Source organism: Pelecanus crispus, chromosome 1, assembly GCF_030463565.1.
Source record: "Pelecanus crispus isolate bPelCri1 chromosome 1, bPelCri1.pri, whole genome shotgun sequence".
NCBI lineage: Eukaryota > Metazoa > Chordata > Aves > Pelecaniformes > Pelecanidae > Pelecanus > Pelecanus crispus.
The window spans coordinates 122,591,073-122,616,480 of NC_134643.1; the positions used below are offsets into that span (position 1 = coordinate 122,591,073).

The 25,408-nt window shown below is 41.2% G+C and overlaps 2 protein-coding genes across 5 annotated transcripts in view; one reads left to right on the top strand and one right to left on the bottom strand.

The window, feature by feature from the left end:
- The window catches only part of SON (SON DNA and RNA binding protein), a 31,469-nt gene extending 15,455 nt beyond the window's left edge, over positions 1–16,014 (top strand). The window contains exons 7-10 of one of the 4 annotated variants that reach the window (XM_009486702.2): positions 6,485–6,632; positions 10,698–10,766; positions 10,857–10,972; positions 11,574–16,014. In XM_009486702.2, the coding sequence (XP_009484977.2) occupies positions 6,485–6,632; positions 10,698–10,766; positions 10,857–10,972; positions 11,574–11,732 (492 nt within the window). In that variant the 3' untranslated portion in view covers positions 11,733–16,014. Of the gene's footprint in view, positions 1–4,781; positions 4,903–5,673; positions 5,754–6,484; positions 6,633–10,697; positions 10,767–10,856; positions 10,973–11,573 lie in introns of those variants that run through there. The other 3 variants (XR_012831740.1, XR_012831741.1, XM_075722821.1) reach the window with 3 other exon arrangements.
- A 713-nt stretch (positions 16,015–16,727) lies between these two features.
- On the bottom strand, positions 16,728–23,032 carry DONSON (DNA replication fork stabilization factor DONSON). Its single transcript, XM_075722885.1, has 10 exons — positions 22,763–23,032; positions 22,309–22,389; positions 20,878–21,081; positions 20,312–20,490; positions 19,631–19,809; positions 19,415–19,538; positions 19,190–19,294; positions 18,568–18,766; positions 17,660–17,875; positions 16,728–17,365 (listed from the first exon to the last, which is right to left on the bottom strand). The coding sequence occupies exons 1-10, from the start codon at positions 23,030–23,032 to the stop codon at positions 17,228–17,230; spliced, it is 1,695 nt and encodes a 564-aa protein (XP_075579000.1). The 3' UTR covers positions 16,728–17,227.
- Positions 23,033–25,408: the final 2,376 nt, after the last annotated feature.

Below are 25,408 nucleotides of genomic sequence, written 5' to 3' on the forward strand. Positions count from 1 at the left end.
ACCCTCAAAACTGGTAGGTTAGATTTGAGGCTTAGTTAGAAGTTTCCATAAAACTCGGTGTAAACTGAACACAAAAATCTGGAATTATAACATCCTAAAAATAGAAATATTTTTGCCAAGATTTAATAACTTGTTTTTCCACTTTATGTAGCCAAGCAATACAGAGAGCCAGGCAACACAGAGATCCAAGTTACTTGCTTAGATGGCAATCTTTGGGGCTCTTTCAGTATTAATACAGAGTGTAGATGATAAAGTCTTATTTTAACAATTACTAACTTTTGAAATTGAAGCAAAATGGTGGCTTTGATGATTACAGTAATTGTCCCTGGCAGAGGAACTTAGAAATATAAAGCATTCAGCAGGGATGTATTGGTGAGAAAAGGAGAGCTTTTCTGCCATGAGGCTTGTGAAAGAGATCAGCAAGCCTGGGAGTGTTCTCCCTTTCTGCATACCTTGAGTGGGTTCCCAGGGCAGCAGAACGGGAGCGTCTGATCATCTCCTTCCCAAGCCTCCTCTTCCCATCCCGTTTTCATTCCTTGAGGTTCTGTGGTGGTCTTCTGTGCCTTACAGTAACAGGAGTGTCCACTAACAAAAATTAAGTGGAGAAGGCAAGTGTGTTTACCTTCTGTCTTTTAATGTCATTCTGTGATCTGCTTTAAAAAAAACAAACGCAAAACACCACCACCCCCCCCACCACCCCCCCCAACAAAACACTTTATAGGGAGAAAATGAGAGAAGAGTCTGGTCTCTGGCTTGTGGACATGACTGTTGTGAGGAGCAGAAGCGTATTGGAACATTTTGTTGAATCTAGAAATAAAAGTGAGCTGGCAGAAGCACTTCTGTCCTTCCCATAGCTGTAAAAATGTAGTGGTTTGCAGTAGTAGGCGTCCTTCCTAGCAAGCATCATGTGGTTTGTCAGAAAGGAGACTGCTACTGGAAACAAGAAGAGTTGTGGGGTGAAGAAGATGAGGACACAGTCCTCTTTCCTGCTCTGGCATTCCTCAGCTTGACTTCTTTTGCTCTTTCCAGGTTCCATATTCGCACGCACATTGCCATCAAACTCATGAGATGACAAGTAGTTACAGTCATGCGCCCTCTACAAAATGCATTAGGGGCTATACAAGACTTGCCCTGTGTGTTTTAGAAATGGTGGGGCCTGTGAAAGCCTTTGCAAAACTTAGGTTTGATGAACTTAATGTGGAGTCACATCTTGTGATTAGAGAATGTTTTCACAGAAAAAAGTGAAGTAGGGATAATGGGTTATGAATGCATGTTATCTTTCTCAGTGAATGCAAACCAACCATGAAATGCAAAGTACAGGTTGTATTTTACTTAGGCACTTGAGTTGTGTAACTTAGTTCTTGTTAATTATGCAATGTAGCACTGAGAAGTCAGACTTGCACTCCCTTTTTTGTCCTAAGAAAATGCCTTTTAACATTTAAAAAAAAAACCTAGTATTTTTAAATTTTTCATCTGCTAGTAGGGCCCTGGAGTTTCTTCGAGTATGTTGTGTGTGTAAATTAATGCATATTTCTGACTGAAGATGACGTTTACTGAAGGTGTTTTGCTTGAGAGATTGCCATAAGAGGACTTGTGGATGGGCACTGTTTAGCAGAAACGGCCCATGTCAGCTAGTTGTTTGTGTATTATTGAACAAAGAATTAGAACATGTACAGCCATTGTGCTTGACAGAGATAATCACAAAACTAGATAGGTGTAACAAAACAGAAGAGCGGTGTCAGGAGGGGAGAAAGAGTAAAGTACTTGGGGAAATTGTTTGATAAGTGCTGTCTTCACTTTGCATTTCTTGGATTTCAGCTTGCTTTTTTTTTTTGGACTTTAAAAATTACTCTGGAGAGGTAATATGTACTCAAACCAAAATATGCCTGCAATTTCAATTTTATCTCAATAAAGTTTTGAGGGAATTAGTTACTGAAGTGGCATACTTGAATGATCGACACACCAATTAGAAGTAAGGTTTATTTTTCCAAGTAATGTGCTACTCATGCATAGGGTTCTGAGCAGTATTCATAAAGGAATAATATGTTGTTAGGTTTCTTGTATCATTAAAACAGATTTATGAACAGTGTTATCTTTCTCTTTTGAAAAGTGCTTCCTGTTTCAGTTTATCATCATTGGTGTAATCAGTTCACAAAAATGACTTGCTTGTTCTGGAGGTTGCTTCTTTTTCTTTCTTTCCTTTTTTCTTACAAATATACTATGCTGCTGAATAAACATCAAATCAGAGGAAGTGGTCAGATATTTTTTTCCAAGCAAATTCTGTTGAGGTCTACTTACTCAGACTGTCCCAGACTCACTACTTGTTTCTGGATTTATCAGCTTAATTTTCTAGCCTAAACTTGCTCTCCAAAACAAGGTTTTTGTAACGTTTTATGTGCACAGGGTAATGCTTGGAATCTGTTCCATTCAGTTGTGCTAAAGCATGACACACAGTTTTACTGTGGCCATTAGAGTGCTCTGCTTTGCGTAGCAAGTTCTGAAAAGTTAAAGCGTTCCTTCCATTCTTCCACAGTCCTAGCAGGTGAGTAAAACTCACGCTAGCGATGGAGGTGAAACTAAGTCTTGTGATTGTCACTTGCACAAGGACTGCTGACCTTCTAACAAGGCCGCCTACCAAAACACTTGTATTCCTGTTGCCTTATATGACACAATGAGCTTTCCTTGGAATGAAGGCCACATGGCAAGGCAAATCAACTGTATGTTAGTTATATTGCACTGGCTCCCTGTTCAGTCCTCAAAATGTTTTTTCTCCAGCTATCCTCAGCTTGCTTTCTACTGATTGTATGTAAAAGCTGTGAACAGAAATCCTGAAGCTGATTGTGAGCATAGTTTTTGTAAGGCATTTGGTGGGATTCTTCAGAAAGGTATTCTTCCTCTTGTATTGAGGAAGGAATGTGGCTGCTGCTAAAAGTGTCAGTTTATTTAATGGAAAATTCAGCTGCTTTGCAGAAGTTTTGCCAAAGATAGATGCTTGTTCCTGGTACTTGACTCGGAGAAATTCGTTGCTTAAAGTAATCTTTAAGACAGCCCATTGTGCTATAGCTGAAACTGTTCACCTACTGCCTTTAAGGCTTTGTTGTCTTTTTCTTAATAAATTATTGCTCAAAAGAAATAAACCTTCCTTCTGACAGAACTCAAGTTTCTGTGCCATGTCAGCATTGTGAGAAGGAACGGGTATTTTCTGAGAGCAGAAATTGGTGATGTTTTTTAAGATCTCTCAAATAGTTATGGCTTTAATATTTTGGAGGTTATGGGTATGGTTTTATAGATTGTTCAGTTCAGTCCTGCATGCCATCCTTTTCCCAAAGACAGCTGTTGCTGTTAAATAACAATGACTGTCCAACTTGTATTGGGTTTCAGCAAAAAACCTGTAAAATGATCTTTCAGGTGTGATATTTTTTTTTGTGTGTGTGTGTGTGCTTGTTTAAGCCCTTAAACACTAATTCAGGCATTCATGTCCCCAAAATTTGTTGCCCTAAAGTAGCTTTAAAAGAGGAATAGTTTTAATTAAAATTACTAAAAAACCCTCTGAAGTGATCAGGTTTTACTATGTAGCCTTCTTTTTAAAGAAAAAGTGTTGGCACAAGAATGTGGCTTATTAGTTGTCTCCATCTGCTGGCAGAATGGAAGTGTGCTTTATTTGGCTGACCTTTCATGGAATTTAGAGATCAAAAGATAAGAAAAATGATACTAAATTTTCATGCAGACTTACTCAAATTGAGATTAGTGAATGAAAGAGAACGATTCTTTTGTAAATAATAAGTTAATTCTGACAACAGTAACCAAATACTTAGAAACATGGGGATTTACTGTATTACATACTCTTGAATTTGATATCCTCCTTATGGGCCAGATCTACAAGGGTACATAGCTGCTAAATAGTTTTGTGAGACTTGGCCTTTTATGATTTTTAAAACAGAAATGTGTATCTTGGTTCCCTTCTCTTGTTAATGTTTCTGCTATTTTTAACATTTTCAAATGTAATTACAAACACAGCACTAGTTTTTACCCATACTCTATTAAATCATGGGTTGAGTGAAGTTGTCTGTCACTAAATTATAAAAAAAAATAGTTAAAGAGAATATAATTGTACGGGTGACATTAGAGATGTATATTCAGTTTGTTACTAAAAAAAACCCCAAAACAACAAAAAAAACCCAAAACAAAACCGAAAGAAGAACTTTTTCCCCTGACGCAGGCCACCTTTGCTTCTTCAGTAAACTGAATCAAAGTAGGCTTCTCCTGGTGCCTTTCATATTTGTACCAGAATTACTTCATTTAGCCTTTTAGTGTGATGCACAAGTACAGCTATTCTGTAATGAAACAACTTTCATTTCTAATTCCTTGTTGTCTTGATTCTGTTGTAGATGCTTAAGAGTCAGCATAGTGTAAAAAAATTGTACTAAAGTTATCAGATTGGATTCTGAATTCACACATTAGAAGAGGTGCTTTTAATAAAGTACACTTTGGAATTTAGAACTCTCTTTATTTCCAGTATTTGGAATTTGTTCAGGCTCTGGTAATTCCTATATAGGAACTCGGGGCTTTGATTTTTAGCTACGAATAGCAGTATTTTGATTCTGCTCTCTCCTTTCTACACCACTCCTAACCCCCAAATTAGCACATTTACAGGTGTGAGGAGAAAGCTGTGTAACATTAAAATGACCTCATCAAGAAATTGCACTCTGTCATTTGTGAACTGAATACACGCTGGTGATAATGAAACAGGTGTTTATATTGAAAATTCTATCATTGCAAAGCAGGTACAAAAGAGGAATCGGAACCCAGGGTGACATTGACTGGGGTTTGTATGATTCTCGGCATGGTTGCCCTTTTCTTATGAGAGGTTCCTGGAAAAGAGAGGGGAGGATGAAAATGGAAGTAAGTAAAAGCCATTCTAGGTGTATAGATTGAGGCAGTTCATATCGAAGAAACTGATTGTCTCTGTGTACACACACACACTGCATGGTCTGCACCAGTCAGAAAAAAGTTGAACTGGAGAGGTGCACTTAGCCTCTCTATTCTTCCATCAGAGCACTTTGTTATTGAACGCAGCATCCAGTTGCATGATTGATAGGTATTTACTGTTTAATAGGTAAATATTTGGAGAAGTCCTGCCACAATCTTCAGCAATTATTTTTTGCAAAAATTTTTTAACACCATGTAGAGTGGGGATTACACACATATGCATCATTGCATTATTAGTGTGTGTCAGTTGCCAATTTCAAATCCCCGTAAAAATATAATATCCTTAGTCTCTGCAAAAGTAAGACTTCTGGTTTTGTTTACATACAAATTGAAACCAAGGACTTATCAGTCCTTTGTCCAAATCTGGGAAATGCTTACTTTTGCAAGCACAACTCAAAATAAAGGAAAAAGAAGCAAAAAAAAATTGTTCTAGTAATTTGCTTTGATAGTAAGTAAAATTTTCACAAAAATACTAGGCATTGTATCATCTAACTTACTATGCGAAATAACCGATGGACTTATCAGTGCCAGTGTGTAAACTTGTATATTTTAAGGCAAGCAATTTTTTGCTGTGATGGAAATGATTGACTTACTTACTTGGGTCAGCGGGGGGGGCAGAAGAGAGATGATAGTTCACAGAATAACCTGTGAACTTTCACCCCTCTATATGGAAACTTGTTTCAGGGTCAAATCCTTGTAGCTGCCTTCTTGCCACGGTCAATGCCAGCCCTACTATTCACAACACTGCGGCCATCGAGGCCTAGGTACGTAAACATTTAAGGAGTTTTTAAAGTTCTTTACATCAAAACAGATTTTTAAAATTTCTGTTTATAAGCTTTCACCATTTAACAACTATTATGTTAATGATGATTTGAAAGAATGTGAAGACTACTGCTGCTAAACTGTGTGGCTAAGCGCCTTTTTTTCCTTTAAAAAAAGAAAAGAAAAACCTGTATGTTTCATGTGGATTTTCAGAGTAGAACTTGAATGTGCAACTGCTGTATAATAAAATGGGGAAAAGTTTTGGTTTTTTTTATATTTAAAAGACGCCTAAACACTATGTGAATGTCATTACTAAATGTGCTTGTATTTTGTTCAACAACTAGGTACACTTGGCACACATGTTGCCAGTTAAACAGTTAACACTGCCTCCTTTCACAAGATGAGAAGAGATGCATTGGAACCAAAGTAGTGTGTTTAAAAATGGACGGTTATCATTTTATTAAATACATATGTCTGAAATGGGTCACTTGCCACTTTTGGATTGCATTAGAATTTTCTTAAGTTGTTCTTTTTTGAAAAGATTGATTTGTGTCTCGTGTGTCTGCGTGAATTCTGGTTTATACAAGATGTTAATGTACATAAAGCTAAGGTGTATTTTTTTTGAATTGAGTCTGTGAAAGGTTGTTAGAAACATTTTTTGGAAGCTCCCCCTTATTTTTTAAAACCCCAGTGCTAACTTTAGGACTTGTTTTACTTTTCTTTTTCTGGATAGGATCAGTTCTTAAGAGCAGCCCCTGTAACTGGAGGAATGGGAGCTCAGCTGATGAGAAAAATGGGCTGGAGAGAAGGAGAAGGGCTTGGAAAAAACAAAGAAGGCAGCGTTGAGCCTATTATGGTCGATTTTAAGACAGATCGAAAAGGTAAGCCCTTCCTTAAATGTCTTACGGCAGTATAAACTTCTCATGTCTGGACACAGGCAAAATAACTTTGAAGTAGTAAGCTTTTCCTGGGTACAGCTTCACTGTAAAAATTAACAGAATGATGTAGATGATTTTGGTACTAGTTTTTCAAGCCCTGGATTATGCATATGGGTATTGTCCTTATGCCTGTGAACTCTTCCAGATGTTCTTTAACTTCCCCTAACCTTCACCTTCCATTTTAAAGAGTGCTTCTCAGTGGCTCTTAAATTAGGGATGTGCTTCAGTTGGATGTACGGAGAAGGCACAGACAGGGAAATGAATTGTGGAAAAGACGTTGTGGTTGGTCTAGAGAAGGTGGCTGAAGCAGGAATGGGGCAGGATAGATGATTGAGTAGTTCGATCAGTTTTAAACTGGGGTGAAGGACAGAGGTGAGAGCTACGGAATTGAGTTACTGTCGCCTTTCAGCTGAAGTCCTGACATGATTAGACTGTCACACTGATGTTTTTAGGTCTTCCAAATGGATTCTGTTTCCTTTTTTGTCCATCTGATCTCTCTGCTGTTCCATCTCCTAGTTTGATCTGCTGCCGGCACCTCTGCTCAACTACAGTGTTTCCCTGATTGTTTTCAAAGATTGCTTTAGCAATCTTTCTTCCTCTTCTTTATATAGTCCATGGCCACAGGTGGAGAACTGTTGGCACTTGTCTCATTTGACTCAAAAGAACTACCCTTTTATTTACAGGCAGCGTGGTTTCTATGACTGGCCATCTTACTGGCATATTCAGCAAGAGTTCTGTTTTCAGAGTGAATGTTGATGAAAATTTTCCATCTGAAATACCTATACAAGTTCTAACCATTTTAAATACAAGATACAGAATTTCAGCAGTCAAGATTTATGATTTAATTGCTCTATTATGCATGTTACCAAAATAAACAATTTAACACTGGCTGCAGGAAAACATTCTTACTGTTGTTCTCCTAAGTATTTTTTAAAAACTATGAACCTTTAATATATTAAATAGATCGCATCTAATATTAAAGCATGAAAATACTTTGAATTATGGGTTTGTATTAGCCTTTGTCAATGCTCATAATTGAGCTTGGAAGAAAACAGCACATAAATGCAAACGTGAAGTTAATTTGCAGAGATGCTGTTGGAGGAATCTTTGTGTCAGTCGCTAGTTCTCAATACAGAGATAGTTCAGTACTGCTCAGGTAACCAAGCTAGCAGTGAAAATATAATTTAAACATTTAAATATTAAGGGCCAAGAGGTAGAAAATGAGAAAGCAAGCCTATGTTACGGAAATATCCATTGCTTTCTAAATTCTGAACACCTTCTAGCAGCATAATATGGTTTTATAAATGGGGAAATGCAACAGTCTCAAAGTACAGAACACAATAATAGACACCTTTGTTTTATATGAACAATGACCAAACTTGCTTTTCAGCTGTTTTTCTTCTGTGCAACCTTTCTGCCTAAAGAAAGAAAGAAAGAAAAGGGGAAAACAAAAAAACCCCAACCAAAAAAAAAAACCTGGTGACAGTGTGATTGCCAAGAAAATACATGAAAAAAATTTTGTCGCTTTTACATAGTTACTGTGATCTTTGTAGATGTTGTTTTGTTAAGTTCTTGCTGCTGGTAAGAGTTCCTTCAGTTTAGCTTGATTAATATCAGTCAGAGGGAAGAAATTGAAAACAGTCAATTTCAGTATTATTTTCTCAAGCAGCCTGCATGACACAGTGATGGATTTTGTGGTGAGGAGGGAAGAGTTAGCTCTGTTCATCATGTTGCTTGCTTTTTGTCACATCATGGGAAAGAGGCGGTATTGCTGCACAACCTGAGAATGTTTTGAACATTAAAAACATCTTGGTGATACAAAGCTGTGTCACAGCTCAAGTTTGTGGTTCTAGAACTGTGCCCCAGGTTCCTCATGTGGTTTCTGACAGAAATTTCTTTAATACCTGCAGAACTTGATACTGAGGTTTCAAGGATCAAGCCCTAAGGCCTGAGACAGGATCAGGTCCTCATTGTGCTGGGCATTCTGTAACAGACAGTTTGCTCTTTCTGCTTCAGAACACTCATTCTTCAATAACAATTAAAAATATTAGGTGGAGTTAAAGGATGCCTCTTCTGGCACGTGATAGATTCGTCTGAAAATACTGATAACCTTAGTGATGGCCGGGCTTTGCTTTAATTTCATAGTTTTAAAATATTTGATTATTATCATATATGCAATCTTGTAATTTCAACAAAAAACCTAAAGGTGTTCTGTATTGATAAAGAATGCTTTTTAATGTTGAGCTAACCAAGTCTGTAACATGGGGAGACAACCTGCATTATGAAGCAGCAGCATGTATCATGCATTACAGAGAAGCAACTGAACAGTGATTATACATTTATGACAAGTAGCTGAAAAGCTTTCTTGAAACATTAGTGTTCTTTGATGCTTAAATGTATCAAAAGTCAATTTTTTAAAGTTCTGTGTAGAGGTTTAAAGAAAAATCCTAAATTTTTAAAAGGAGTCTGTCTGTTACTAAGTAACCCGTTTTTGTTTTGTAGGGGTCTTCAAGCACATTTTTAGAACTTATCACCCAAATAAAATACTATTTCTAGATACACGAACAAGCAGTTTGCTAAGGAGTTACTTAGTAGGCTGCACTAAGACATGAACCAAAAGGTTGTCTGCCTTTGCCATAGCTTTCCCTTAGATCCTGGTTTTTTTCTACTTGCTGTATTCCAAAAAGCTTGGCCCATCGGCAGAGCCTGTTGGAGTGCATTGCTGCTTCTTTGAAAATCCCCCTTGAGGCAGCAGGGACAAGATGTGGAAGACAAGCATCAGTGACTTAGAGTGAGGGAGACACAGTATTAATGCGGAGAATGACATAAGAGTTTTTTTCTTTGGTGGAGATCTTTGGTTATTTTTATACAGATATAAAATTCTGTAAGGTGGGGGGGAAGAAACTTTGTTTCAGTGATTGTTGTCTGTGAGGGTTTCATGCCACTTGAAAAGTCCCAACTTAGGAGCTGCATGAACATTAGGATGAAAATCTGGTAAGGAGGGAAGGATTTTCTTTTAAAGCAAAACAAAACAAAACGGCAGCCAAAAAAAGCTGAAGGAACAGGAAGAAACTGGAAACAATTGCAGTATCTCCCTGTCTTTATTCACCAAAGCCAGGAACAGAAACAAATTGAGGTAAGAAACAAAGTAACATTGAAGGATTTGGAGGCCAAATTCTGAAAAACCAGTCAGGCATTTTGTTTACCTGTATTTAAGGTAATAGCAAAATGAATGGAAAGAAACTTGAGTCACTTCATAAGCATAGCGTGGTTACTGGCATTTGATACATTTTTGGCAATTGTTACATTTTATTTCTTACTCTTGTAAGATTTTAAAAAGAAAAATGTTCAGCTTCAGTGTTTCACAGTGACTTCCATTGGAACTTATGCCCTTTGTATTGACTTGGGGCCCAGTTGCATGCTTTTCTGCTACTTCAAATTCGGATGTGATGGAAATCGTGGTAATTGGGCTGTGAACTTGCACATAAAGGATAAATATTTGAATACTGTTAAAGAGAGTGCATGTTGTAAGAACACCGCTCTGTTACTTGTACCATAAAAGCACATGCTAGGTACACTTTTTACTGTTTAATGGAAATACTTCAAATGCTTAGTATGTTAGAGGCAAACTGTTAAGGTAGTGGATGACTTTTGGGTTGCACAAAGCAAACACTGAATGAGAGAATGTTTTTTAAGTTTATCTCTCGTTCCGTGTTTCTCCAGAGAAGGCACGGAAAACCAGGTGTTTCCTGGCTTGTATAAGACTGCTCAAAGTTTTCTACTACCTGGCTTGTTAAGAGTCTTACTGGAGCAGTTGAGAAGAATGTTATGTGTAGTATGGAGGGGAAAAACCATGCTGGATGAAAGGGAGGTTTGAAAGACTTCTGAGAAGACAGTTGTATGGTGTCTCCAGGTTTCATCTCCACTAATACACGTTACCGCTTTACTGATGAGAATACAGAAATGGGGTGGGAATCATAAATGTGAACTTTATTGTGTTTTGTTTAGGGCTTGTTGCTGTGGGAGAGAAGGCACAAAAGAGATCTGGACATTATGTTGTGATGAAGGATCTTTCAGGTGAGATTCTTATTTGTCTAAAAAAAAATCTCATTTAAAATGATTGCTTTGATAGCTGCATTGAAATTTCAAATACATTTTATCTTCAAGGTAAACATCCAGTTTCTGCGTTGATGGAGATCTGTAACAAAAGAAGATGGTCACCACCTGAATTTGTGTTGGTGGATGATAGTGGGCCTGATCATCGCAAACACTTTATCTTTAAGGTGCGTTTGCGTTTCCGTGTTTGCTGTTGGTTTCTCTATTAAAGGTGATGTAAATTCATGTTTATATTTGTGTATAAACATGCAGGCCACCTCAGGGGTGGCTGAAGACTGCTAAGCAGTGTCTTGATGCTAAAATTTCAAAGTCCTGTTTCTGTAAAGGCCAAATCGGATCTCTAGAGCACATTAATCTGTAAATGCATCAAGAAACATACTCTTGCACCTCTTACTAAAATTATTAACCTGTGTGGTATCGTGGTCTTGCTGTTTACTTGCAGGTGTGGTGTTAAGTCTTGCTGTTGTAAAGGTAGTTTGTTTTTTTTAGTTTTTAGTTATTTTAGTCTATTTAGTTTTAGGTTTTTTAGTTATTTTTGTCCTTCAGTTATCTTACGATGTGGGCTTTCTTTTTCACGTAGTATCTTGTATTAGCAGTTCCTGTTTGGAGATGATTGGGCTTACAGACCAGGCATGGGTTTTGTCTGCCCCTAAATAGGAATTGAATAGAGAATGTGTGTAAAGGAGCTCTGTAGTGCTGCCTCGAAACAGAATTGAAGAGGCGCTTTCTAACGCTTTTCTTTTTTCCTCTCTCTCTTTCATAAAACAGGTGAGAGTCAATGGAAACGAATACAGGCCTACTTTTGCCAGCCTTAATAAGAAGCATGCTAAAGCCACAGCAGCAACTGCGGCTCTCCAAGCGATGGGACTTGTACCAAAGGAAAGCATGGTTAATACCACCATGTTTAGGAGTGCCTCACACCGCTAGATATTGTTTTTTATATTGACATTATTTCAGATAATTTTACTCTGCACAAAAATGGTATTTGCCCTTTCATGTTGTAAATACATTGGCAATTCCCACGTTGTAAAAACTGTACAGACACCTTCAGGTTTTTCTTTTGTACCATCAAAATGTATTTAAATCATACTTAGTTTTTGGTATGTTTATATTGTTTACATTAGTGATGTAATTATTTCTTAAATGACTAAATCAGACGACAGACTCTGGAGGCATCAGTAATCTAAACCCTTGTTTTAAAACTCATGCAATTTCTCTTCAATACGGAATGTTAACACTTTCATACTGTTTTGTACTACGCTGCAGTTTTCCCCGGTCTCGGTAAAGCTCCTCTTGCACTTTTGCCGACAGCTGGTGAAAGGTCGTGCGGCTTACCTTAGTCTAGTCGAGGCTGGCGTGTACTGCTGGACGGATACTGGGCCAGTACTGTGACCCCTGCGAGAAGGTGCGCGGTGGCAGCCCTGTTGTACAGTGTTAACGCTGCGGCTTCTCTTTGCGTTTTGTTTGGGGGTTTAACTCGGTGGCGCTCTGCAACTGGCCGTACAGCCCAAGCTCTAGGACGTAGGTGGTTAGGCAAAAGACTTGCTTTCAAAGGGATGGCAGAAAGTCCAGCAACGGAACCGATGAGGCTTGCAATGTAAAGGTGACTCTCCCTGCATGTTCTGAGAAGGGAGACGATGGAGTGGTCTATTCCAAACAAATTAACACACTGCCTGATGTTGATTGTATGAATTTGTGGTTAATGTGAATTTTAAACTCTTAACAAATCTACAACTGGATTCGGGGGGAGGGAGGGGATAGAATGATGCTTAAATTGTTGTACCCAACTTGGTCAATAAAGCAGCACAACTTCATAATCTTAATCACTGGTCAGTAAACAGTAATTAAAATGTATGCCAAAACAACTTTTTGAGGAAACGCACAGTATAAAAGTATGCTTTATGAAGATTATCAACAGCTGTTAGGGTTGCAGAATCAGTTCTAGTCATTTTTGGTTGCTTTGGACTATTACCAAATTTAACTCCTTGGGCTTAAATTTTCCATAATGGTACTCTGCCCTCAAGGAGACAGCCTGATCCCAAGTTTTGGCAGTTTGACAAGGGAGAGGACGTAGAAAGCTTTTCCTCCTTTTTTTTTTTCCTTTTTTTTTTCCTTTTTTTTTTTTTTTTAATTTAAGAAGTATTAGTACTTTAGCTATGTGCACTTTGAATTGGAAAGGGCATTGTACACCTCTTGCCAGATTTGTCTGAGTTAGGAGCAGATTGCCAGGACTTAGGGACTCTAGTAGTTCAGGTGCTTATTTCAGAAAAGTCTTTTCGAGGTCTCTTTGTTTTACATCTACTGACCAGAGCTTCGTCCGGGACAGGAACAAAATACAGTTTGTACGCAGTAAGGCTGTGCTCAGGCCTAAAGTGAATGACCTTTGCAATGGTAGTAGGAATGTGGAGGTGAAGAATTACTAGTACCTCTTCTTCCACAAAGTAAAGTGACTTGTGTGTATCTGTCAACTGCTACGGAACAAGGTGTCTGTCTTTGCCCTCAAGGGACAAGGATCAATGTCTCATGTTGTGTACAGCAGAGAAATGGTATTTGGTTCTCCACCACACACTTCTGAGAAATAAAGCCCCTTATTGGTCTGTCAAAGCGCTCTAGAAATGCCTAAGTTAATTTTCATGGACGTAGCTGTCTTTAATTAAACTTTTTTCCCTTTGGCTTCTCGCCTTCAGTCTCTGACTAAATATTTGAAGATCTCCTTGCCTTGTTTGCTGAACTAGTTGCAAGGTGTGTAGAAAAACCAAAAGTAAATATGATGATACAGCAATGGAAAGATCTACTCTGGAAGAACTGGGTGTTGTATCTGTCTTTAGCTGAAGTCTGGCTTTTTGATGTACGACTTAAAAGTAATTAACTTGGGATGTGGGAGCAGCTCTTAATCAGACTTTTGTTTAAATATCTGGCTGAATAGAGCTAAAGTATCAGAGATGCTGATCATTCTGTTTAGTCTACGGTGTCCGTGTAAGCACTGGTTTCATAGCTGTACAGTATCAAATCTGGGAACATACAATCTCTTGTACTTGTTGTTTTGTTCTTTTTTTGCTCAATAATTCCCCGTGTATAATGTAAAGATACGTGTTATCTCACAGCAGCAAGGAGCAGATGAACTCGGTCCTGTTGAAGACTCCATTTAAAAAATAACTGTTTAGGCAAGTTCTGGATTTCATGCCTTAAAAGATGTGGCACTGTATGTGGGTTTAACCTTTGGTCTGAAGGAAGAGTTATTAAAAAAAAAAAAAAAAAGAAAATAATTAAGGTCTGTAATACCCGAATTATGACACTTCTTGATTTTGAGGTTTCTGTTTTAGTTTCATTCCTTGTTGTTTAGAACGATACATGAATCTAAAGCTAGTGCAGCGATGTTCTTCTGTTAAATTTGTAAATTTGAATTGGTTTGCGTGTTCTTTGCATGCAGGAATAGATAAGTAGTGATATATTAAAAAGAACAACTAGGAAACTCTCTCTTGGAACCTGGTTATTTATGCAGCACTTTAGCTGTCTTAAAGGTGAATAGTCTGTGACTCCTGCTGATGGAAGACGTGACCTGCTTGGCTGCTGGATTTCCTTTTGCTGCAGAATTATTTTCCTAGAAGTAAGCCTGCTGAAAGTGCTTCTGACTTCCCTGTCATGCGAGGGAGGAGCGTTTTGAAATGGGTGCCTGAGAATGTGTAGCCAGCTTCTATGAGCACGATTTCTTGGCGGTCTTCTAATGTGTAATTTTTAAGTAGTTAGGACTGGAGGAGCAGGAAGATGAAGTTCCTATGCCTTGGAAAAGTCGGAATTGCCTCTTAAAAGTGCAAAAACTATATGAAGTCTTAAACAACTGCTACAGTCTCTAGCTCTCCCAGACAAATAGCTCTGATGAAAATTCACCCATTTGGACAGGTCAAATAAATAAATCTTACGGCTCTACAAGCATCTGAATAATGGTAGTATTTACTGAAAATACCTTTAGGTGGAAGAGCAGCAGACCGGGTAATGTAATGCTGTAGCTTTTACAGGGGAAGTTCATTGGAGCCACGTGTGCTTCAAGAACGGCACCGAATCCCAGAGCTGTAAGCAACTGGAATATGCTGCTGAAATTACAGGCAAAGTTATGACTTAAAACGAACAGGCAGACAGTTTACAGTACAAGGAGGAGCTACAGCTTGGGTAATGGTGCAAAGCACGCGATAAAGAATTTGGTGGTAAATTTTTGAAATTACATAGTTCTAGACTACAAGAATGTAATCGCAATTTGATTTTCTTTAAATGACTGCAAGCCATTAATTGGTGTTAGTGTCTCTCCATAACTCTAACATGCTAGATGGGAAAAGACAAACTGGAACTGAAATGGATAGTAATTATTTCCTGGAAACAGATAGGCTGAAGTCCACATAGCAGAATGGTTATTGGCTTGATTAAAGTTGCTTTCCCATAGGGGCAGCTACAGCGTGGCTTTTTCCTGTTGCTCTCAGTGACTCGCTCTGCGTGCTGACACGCTCTGTAAGTAGGCCCGTTCCTCAAGCACGCGCTCGGAAGACGCTGCCTGTTCCAGAACTGGGGCGGTCGCTCTGAGGTCGTGAGCAGCTTTCAGGAGGGCTCGCCCCTGTGACGGCAGGGGAAGCCGCGCGCTCTTCGGGGCCCCGGGTGTAGTCGCTGTCAGAACCGGTCGAGGACCTGTCGCGTGGGACCAGAGGGTATTTTACAGCAGATTGCAAAGCACGGTAGCAGAGGCTCTGACTGATGGAGGCAGACAAGCCAGATAGAAAAGGCATCGAGTTAACCGTTACTCTCAAAAAGTGACTGGAAATGGAAGCGCAGTTAATGCACCAGCCGCTTTAGAAACCCAGCCACCTGGTACTCCCCAAGATGCCATTAGCACTGGATTTTCACTTTTCATGTCCAATACTAATCAAAGGGAAAAAATGCAGTAATTTGCTTCTACATTAGTTAGGGAGAAGTGTAAAGATTAATGGAAGTCGGATTGTACTACCCTGAACACCACCAGAAACTGAGTATTTGACATTATCAGACTACTTAATGTTCTAAGGTGCCACCTTCCATCGTAAGAGAGGGACTTGCCCTTTATCCTGGTTTTCTAAATGTTGACTTGTTCGGTGTACCACTAGGCCGACAGTGTCGTGGTTGTTCTTTACAGTAACTAAGGTAAACAAAGTATGCCAGTGTAATTGTATACATGCTGTATTTTTGGGGTAGGGTACTTACAGAGTGGTGTTGATATAAAGTAACTGGAGGGACAGGAAGCTTTCATCATGCCCCAGTCTGCAGTAACTTGTTTACATGCCCACATTTTTAAGTTTACAGGTTGCTTCCTCCAGTGAGACCTGGCTATGGTCTAAGGTTAACTGTTGCAGAATCACAGCTGGATTCTGAGGTGGTGAGCAGAATGGTGCTGTAGTGAAGATGAGGGTAGCTGACCACATGGTGTGGGAACCGCTTTATTTTCTGTGCGCCGTTGAAGCAGGAATCTTGCTGGAGCGCACAAGCATGACTCTATTATATGTATTGCTCTTCAGATTAGTATTCTCTGCTGCGGGAATCTGTCACCCGACAGCTGTGTAAGAAGTGACACACACGCCTCCAGAATAACAGCTTTGACTACCTGAAACAGACTGTGTTAAACCTATTGGTAGACTCTACTATTGCTATGAACAGAGTCAGATCAGCAGCCCCCTGCTGCCTCTCATTTTCTCTGTCTCTGATCAGGTGGAGCAACTGTGTTACTGCTCCAACTTGTTCAGATTCAGGTTATAGTTTGTACAAACTGCTTTTTAAAAGTCTAGCTCATTTTAACTTAAGTGGCTAAGGGAATACTAGACAGCCATGCCAAGCAGTTCTGTGGAATCTTAACCTTTTGATCTGATTCAGCTGCAGCCAGAACTCTGCGCTTGCGTCCACCTGACTTTCATCTATCTTTGTGGAGTTCCAAGCTGATTCTCAACCAAGAGGTGCCAATGTACCATGGCGTAGCTATCGAGCTTCTGGCAGGGTGCTGTAAGCAGTCTTGGAAGGGGTTTCGCCAAGAATTCCACCCATCCAAAAATGGTTATGGGTTACCACACAGAGCAGTAGCAGAAATTCTGTACTTCAGAATAGAATTTGCATGTACGTGAAGAATACAGACCTTCCAGATGCAATTCAGACCAGTAAAGTAGATAATCATGTTTTATCAAGTTTTATTTAAAAAAGGCTTTCTAAAATACAAAAGGAGATGTCCAAGGCCTTTTCCTTCATTTCCTTCAGAAGACATGTTTTACGATGGGTGATGTGCAATAGCTGTCCGTGATGTGCAACTAGATCGTATCCCTCCAAGTACTGCATAGGTGCTGCCTGCGTAGACCCGAATGAAGTACAGCAACTGCATGCTAGAGAGAATTCTTTTCCATTAAATGGAACTAGCATACTTAGGATTTCCAGGTGTAAGCATAATCCTTCATTTCCAGAAATCGGATGGAAGATTTTCCCAATGTTGGACACTGACTCAGTTGATCCAAAGTCTTAGGATGCAGTCCACACGTAGGAAGATCTTTGCATACTGTTTCCTGTGGAAATTCACATGAAGGAGAGAGACACGGAATAGGTATTTCTGTTTGAAATACCTGTAGTTTTTAATGTTCACTTGTGTACCTCTGGGGAACTGCTGAAAAGCTATGGAATTTTTCCAATTATTCCATTTCTGAGGAAACGACAAGCCACAATGACGGCCAGGTGGTGATCGCAAGTAATTGGGTGTAAACCCATGTATTAAGGGGAAGTTTTGTGTCACTCTGTGTCCTATGGTTTGTAATAAAGCTACTATTCCTAACAGGAAAGATTGTCTCTGCTAGTTTCCTTACCTTACTTGAGGCAGGGCTCCCATTGTCGAGATCAGTGTTAAACACAGCAGTTGGCTCATGCGTATATAACACAGCAGAGAACGCGCCCCTCTGCGCGGACTTGAGCAGCGTGGTCAGTGAATGCAGGGAATGAGGCATGACGGGGCCTACGATCTCCAAACTGAATATATCCTCATAGGCCAAGTGAACCCTGGCTTTGGCATTTATACTTCGAGCCTGAAGACGAGAGCACATAGGATTAATTTTTGACACACCAAAGCAAGACCAAATTTTCATTTACTTTAAAACTGCAGTGCCACAGTCCTATTAGAAGTTCAAAATATTTTTCAATATTGTCAACTCGCTGTTCAATACGTGAGTATTACAACGGTTTTACTGTCTTTGTAACTGCTCCTAAAATGTACTACGATACATAGGAATGCTATACACTACTAAGAAAGGTGACTGCAGAAGAACAGCATTCAGCTGCTGTGGTGGAGGAGGGCTGCACTACCTGTATTAATAGCACATCCTTCAGTAGCCACTGCTCGGTACAGAAAGAGATGGTGAGCCATGGTTCAGAGGCTCCCTCGTTACAAGCAGCTGTGATAGCTTGAGACTCCGTAAGATCTCAGGAGAATCTTGTAAGAACCATTTTAGTATCTGGGAAGTCTGCTTAAGCTCTTCTGTATCAGGATGTGAAGAATGCAAACGCTGGGATTGGCAGTTTAGCAGCATAGATCTATGTGGATAGGGATGATTTAGGCGGCAGGCTGTATTGCAGTCAAAGTGCTAACTCGGGCTATAGCAACAAAAATTACTCAGCTATGCCTGAGGGAGACTACACAAAGTCAGTGTCTGATCTACTGGGTGAAGAAATAACTTTCTCTTCTTCATTGGCAAACGGAGACAGTTGTGTTGTTACTTACTTTGAGCGTTTGCATTGTTCCACCTCGGAAAGCAACGGGGGACAACAAAGTTGGTGGAAGCCCCGCTTGTGGACCTGCGACAGCCACGAGGCTCTTACAGTTTATCAAGAAGTTTAGCAAGGTGAAGGTGTTTGTTCCTTTCACTAATGCAAGGGATTCGGGTTTGTGATCCATCTGCACCTCATGCTTCTCCTTATGACTGTATTGACTGGAGTCAAAGGAAAACCCCAAGGAAGTGAAAAGCATCAATGCACCGAAGGAAGAATTGGAGCGGTGCAACTCCAGAAGAACCCCCCTGCACCTCTGACCAATCAAGTCACTTCAACAAACAACACAAAACAAAAACACAACCAGATTTGTTTTTCAAATATTAAAGCAGCATCTTAAACCTGACTTCTGATTTCATTATTAAAGTTGTGAGATAGAAAGCATTTTCCAGGTCCAATGTCTTACACTTGGCAAGAAGAAACTCAAAAGACATGCAGAGTCTCTTAATAAGAAGTAGTGTGAGGACTAAATTTGGAAATAAGTTCTCAAAAGCTTTTATAAGCCTTAAATCTGTACCACAAAAAGTTAACATCTGCAGGGTTTTCCAGTGTCATGACGTGCAAGGAAAGGATACAGTTTAATAGAAATAGCATCTGGTTTCTTAACCTTGTCTTGGACTCCCATCTCCTCAAGCCAAGAGAAACCTTCATCATCATCGTCATCACTTGGAGCTGGTTCCCTGGGAAACACAGAATCAGTGTTAGGAGGGCAATACTTCCTATGAAGGTTTTCCAAATGGAATGTGCAGGAGTCTGCAGGTGTTCTTGAATTCTAGCATTGTAGCAGACTTATTACATACTCTCCATCTTCCATGCTGCTGCCCGCTTCGAGGCTGTTAGCAACTTCTGTTTCCAAATTCACTTCAGAGTTTTTCTGTTTCCTGGTTCTACTTTCTTCCACCAAAGGTAAAGAAAACTCTATGCCTTGAACAGAGGAGGAAAGAAACCAATGAATGGTTTTGTAAACACAGCTAATGCACTTTATTCAAATCCTAGTTGGACTGGTTTCACCTTACCTTCGTTTCTCATGGCCTCCCTTAAACCTCTAGTTGTGGGAGAAATTACAGCTGTGATAACGTCACTTCCCACAAGACCGGCCGCACGGAACAGGACAGTAAACTGGTAGGTACATACATAGAAGTAAGGACACAGTTTGGCTTTAAGCAGATTGTACAGAGAAGTAAAGCTGACAGACCTGCAAATGAGAACAAAACAATTCTGTAACTGAAGTCAATTCCTTGCTATTGACACATCAAACTGGATTTTGCTGGGCATTACTGATATATGTGTACTCTGCACAGGTTTGAGAGCATACAGAAGCATTAGTCAGATTTTTGGACAAGTTCAACATCTAGGAAGCTGCACTCCTCCGAAACGCAGCCTGTCTGTGAGCACTATGCTCTTCCAGCATAGTGGCTTTCTAGCATGTGGAGTTTACATGAAGCATCAAAGGCAACTTGCTAACTGGATTTATGGAATTCTACCCAAATCAGTAACTAAGATTGGATAGGGGCATTTAACACAAGAAGGTCTTTAACTTACTTCCCTAGCCTGGTCCTCAAAATAACAAGCATTCTATAGCTGGAGAACAGAAAAAATCAAAAAGCTTTTTCATAAAAATGGAAAGAACTTGTGCATTAATTAAAATCCCATTGTCTTAATCGTACTAAATACATCAGTTGCTTGGTTCCACTTACCAGTCGCTCATTAGCACTTGTTGCAAGGCTTCATCTTGTGACCAAGGACTAGCCTTTCCAGCTATTTTTTTATCTGCTCCGATCCGAGGGAACAGCTGCAGCCATGGCAGTGAAGGGTGAAGCCAGTAAACGAGGCTTTGCTGAAAGGCACAACGCAGTTCTGTGGACAGTTTTGGTTCCTAGATTTCAAAAAGTATTTCAGGAGGACAGTAATACTTTACTTAAGGCAGCATTGCAAGTGACGGATTAAAAAATACTACACTAGATAATAAAAAGAAATTCCCAGGCTTGTGAATAAGCCAGACTGAAGAAAGATGGACAGCAACCAGCAACTGCTCCACAGTTGAAGTTAAACAACCACTCACTTATCTTCCACAGTGGCAAACAAACAGTACAAGCCACAGATGGAATTAGATTAGTAATCTATATGAGCCTTATTCTTAATGCAAATAAAATCAAACCAAGACACAATCAAACCTTCACTGCCAGCACGTGTTTAAGAAAAGGTGTGAAGGTACATTCTCCTTTCTAAGGCTGGAGCTTCGAGCTACCTTCTGAAGTATTACCTGTACGCTCTGTGGCAAGTTTGTTTCTGTAGCTCTACAATGCTGAGCAAATCCTTGAGCTTCCTCCTGCGCTTTTAAATGTTCTGCCCAGGTAAAAGGTTGGGAAGACTTAAATAAAAGTCGTGTTTTAATACTCCAGTCTGCAGGATATTCATGTCTTGGTGAGGAGGGAACTTCGGGTACAGCAACAGGTAAATGAAGGTCCTTACAAAACAGAAATAGCATCAGTTAACCCACAGAAAATTAAAAAAACCCACACAAACCCAACAAAACCCCACAACTATATAGCTTCCTATTTATATTTTAGCATGGTTAGGTCTCCTCTCATGTTGATTTAATACACCTTTCCTGGCAGGCAGACCAGACACTGGACCAGACAGGACTATGGCTACTACATATAATGTCTTGAGTTTAGTAGCCTATAAAAAGTCAAGTCAAACTTGTCATGTCCTGCATGTTTTTTGTCCAATTCAGTGCAACAGCAAAAACACCTAGCTCATTTTGATCCTAAGAAGTACTTGCATTAAGTTAAGAAACATACTTTAAAAAAAAAGCTTTTGCAGACATATTTGCTGGATTCCAAGTTACACTGGTCATAGGCTAACCAAAGTCACAGTCCATACTCAGCTGATTATTTTAGTCAATAACCGATTCTAATAGAAATATGGTATTGTTTATAAAAAAGCAGAAGAGGGTTTTCATTCACAGGGGTCTTTCCAAAAGTCATAAACTAGGAACAGATAAAAGGATGAATAATTCAAAGAAAGAAAACTTAGCCTGAAGTTTATGAAGACAAGAATTTCCATGCCAGAAGTTATTTCATTTCATCCTCTCTTGATGATTGTAGTATCGGACGCTTCCTAGAGGATACAAAAAACCCCACTGGGGAGCTCTAGGGCAGTTTGTTCTCATTGAGAGGTCATTATTCTGCTAAGTTAGTTTGAACTTAAGTTGCTGAATCTATAACACAGTTATAGCAGATGTTGCCTGCTTGAAACTCTCTTTCAAGGACAGGCTTTTAGGTATTCTCTCTTTCCTTGTGCCTGGTGAAGTTTTTGTTCCCTTTCTGCAGCTGAATAAAAGACTGCAGGAGACATACCACTTTGAAGAACATCCTTATCTCGACAAAATATAAAACTAAGAAATGGGAGAATTATAGTAAACACAGTAATAAAACTGAAAGAAGACAACAACCTCTGCCAACTAGAACTGCAACAATAGCGATGTCAGGCAGAAGGCTGGCTTTTAAAAGACTGTGACCATTAACAGTAAACGTCAAGGCAATTCAAGAGAGTTTCTTGAATGCTGACATTTCAGTACGTCATTTTATACAGAGATGGACCATCAAATACTAAGTTAAACAGCTTCGGCTTTTTTTGTGAACTGAGAGCAGCTAAAAACGTTTCAGAAGCAGCACACGCTGTTTCGTACATCGGTTAGGGCGAGGGTGTCGGTTCTTTCGGAGGGCTCTGCTCTGCTGGCAGGCTTATCTTCACGAAGGGGCTCTAAAAGCTGAAGAAAAAAGGAGCGTAAGATGCAGCACAAAATAAGAACCAGAGTGACAATTCAAAAGAAAACGTCCCTTGCGGTGAACCGTCAAGAGCGATACTAAGCACACGCATGCCGCAAGCAGCGAGGTGCAGTAGCTTGGTTTCAATCTACGTGGGAAGCCAGGGCACCCCAGGCGCGGGGTTGGCTTTTTCGGGGGGAGCGGGCTCCGGGCCGGGGCTGCCCCGCCGGGCTGCGGGCGATGGCTGCCGGCGCCAGCGCCGAGGCCCCTTCTCTGCCCGCGGCCCCCTCCCGTTTCTGCCCTCGCCTCTCCCGCCCCACTTCGTCGCGGGGGAGAGGGGCCCCCGGCCGCCGCGGGGCCGGGGCTCGGCCCTACCTGCCAGAAGGGCGCTGCCGAGGGCTCCCCGCCCGCCGGCGGCCGCCGGCCCCGCTCGGGCGGCTGTGGGGTGCCGGCCGCCCGCGGCGCGTTGTCCAGGCTGGAGAAAGGGTTGCGGCGGGCGGGCGCGGAAGGGGCCCGGGGGGTCGCGCCGCAGGGCGGGGCAGCGGCGGCGGCCTCGCTCCTCCGCAGCCGTTTGCGCTTCAGCCGCAGCACGGCCGGCGGCTTCTTGAAGCCGGGCGAGTAGCCGGGCACGGCGGGGGCGGCCATGGCGGAGCGGAGCGGAGCGGCCGGGCGGGAGCCGCTGTCCCGGCTTGGCGCGAAAAGGGGCGAGCCCCGCCCCTGGGCGGCGCTGGGGGAGCGCGGCCGCCGCCGCCGCCATTTCCTGCGGCCCCGCCGGGCGCCCAGCGGCCCCGCGGGCGGCGGGGACGGGGTCCCTGAGGGGGCGCCTCGGTGGGGCGGGGCGAGCTCTTCCCGCCGGCCCCGGGGACCGCGGCCGCTGCCCTGCCACCGCTCTCCCACCCCGCTTCGGCTAGTAAATAGGAAAAGCGTTACTGCTGAAAGACGTAAATGGGTTTCTGAATCCATTCTGAAACCGGCCTGAATGGATTTCTCCAGTCAGGTATGGGGGAAATCGCCACACGGCTGCACCAGGACAAAAATCACCCGTGAAGATACTAGAACACGGCTACGGTTGTGTGAAATGTGAGACTAAACACACACTGCGCATATTTGGGGTAGAGAACTAGTTCTGATTGCGATTTGCAGCACTGGCCGGGGCCCACACTGGAGGATTTTGCTTCAGGCTATCTTGCAGCAAGGCACCTATCCCCTCACCACCAAAAAATGGGCAGCAGTTTTCAGCCCATGCCAGACAGATGATCCCTTCCTGAAGGCCATTCAATAAAACAACAATGGATTATAAAACTAATCCAGACACAAAGCTGGTTTTGAAGACACGTGGCTGCCCTTAATGGCACTCTACGCGTCATCCACACGTCATCTGGCTGCGTGGGGCTGGAGCTCACAGGAGCAGAAGCATCCTCGGCAAAACCCGGGCAAGAGCCTGAGCTGGCACGGCTCCTGGCGTGCCCCTCGGGGTTATTAGCGTCACGGGAGACCACGGGCAGCCTTCACAGGGCTGTCAGGTCAGCGTACAGGTAGCGGCAAGGTGTACGAGACTTCCTTGTCAAAGCTACGAAGGAACAGGCAAGCATCTGGCAGCCTTTCCCTCCAGCGCTGGAGAGCCTTGCTCTCGTGCTCAAAACTACTTTCTCCTTTCTTCTGTCAGGGGATGTGTGAAAGAGGCACTTGCTTTGGGAGCCTCATGAATCCTCTTGTTAAGCACATGTAAATCTAAACCTAGCGTTATTAAAGAGCATTAGAAAATGCTGAGACATCTCAGCCAACTAAGCACACCAACAGGGAGCTTCACGCTCGAAGTGCAAAGAGACATTTGCTTCATAACCTGACCCAGCTGAAAGACTAAGACCACTTTGGCAAAAGCTAGCCTCTTGTACATGGGGTTCAAAAAGCATTTATATATGTAGTAAGGAGCAACATATCCACTGACAAAAGAGCTAGTAAAATAAAAACTATACTATAAAATCTTTCTTCTGCAGTTTTGTCAGTGGTTGTTCCTGTTTTATTAAACCTTATTTTTTAACTCTTGTTTCCTCTGATCTACTTTATTTTGCAACATTTAAGCTAAAACGAACAACATCAGGAAAAAATAAGCATTTGGGTACAAAGCTTCAGAATAAATATCAAACTAACAGAGGATTCACATGCTTTAGATATGTGTGTGTACACAGGTGCACAAAAGCATCACTTATTTTCAAGGCTGCATTACATCACATTAGTAGTAAAATAAGATTTACTCATGCTTTTTTATATGCTTCCCTTGCATCGTTTATCAAGAACCTACTACAAGTCCAGTGAACAAGAGAAGATAGATTAATCATGGTTCTAGATAATCTATGTTCACTCAAATGTTCCAACTTCCTGCACTGGTTCAAAGTGCTAGTGTTCACTGTTTGAGCCATCCACACAGTGAAAGTGAGTAGCACACTTGAACAGAAAAAGTATTTTTGCTCTCAAATAAGAGCAAGTAGGAAGCCATATGCTTTGAAGAAAGAAAAACAGCAGTTCCTTCCCTGCTGCTGATTTGCAGATGGTTCACGGTAACAGAGGGTGCCGGATAAACAGATTTGAGCTGTGCTAGGCACAGGACTGCGGTTAAAAGATGGGAAGTGAAAGTGCACAGCATAGGAAGGTCTTACTGGAAAGACATCAAAGAAAACATTACAGTAACAAGATCCATAAAGTGCCTCTAGCATCTGAATGACATGATCAGCTTATGGACTCTAGATTTACTAGGTTTACTGCCTGGTTGCTAAATGAAGAAAATCAGCTGTAGGGGGAACTCTTACTGTCAGTGCCACATCGTTCCCCTCTAGCATCCTTGCCAATTCTGAGGGTTTTGCCTGTCTTCCAATTAAATAACAATTTTAAAAGTGGATTAGAAAGACTTAAGCGTACCGCAGAGAATACTCAGTCTCAGTGTGGTCAAAAGCAAAAGGTAACATAAAGGTGACTATTGGTAGGGGCTGGAGATGGGAGGACTAATAAAAACACCCAATTTTT

Coding starts and splice junctions, on each gene's coding strand:
- DONSON (XM_075722885.1), bottom strand. CDS start 23,032: ATGGCCGCCCCCGCCGTGCCCGGCTACTCGCCCGGCTTCAAGAAGCCG. Junction 21,082..22,308: donor ACACCCTCGCCCTAACCGAT/GTACGAAACAGC, acceptor CTGTTTTGTAAG/GACCTTCATTTACCTGTTGC. Junction 20,491..20,877: donor ACTTGCCACAGAGCGTACAG/GTAATACTTCAG, acceptor TTTGAAATCTAG/GAACCAAAACTGTCCACAGA.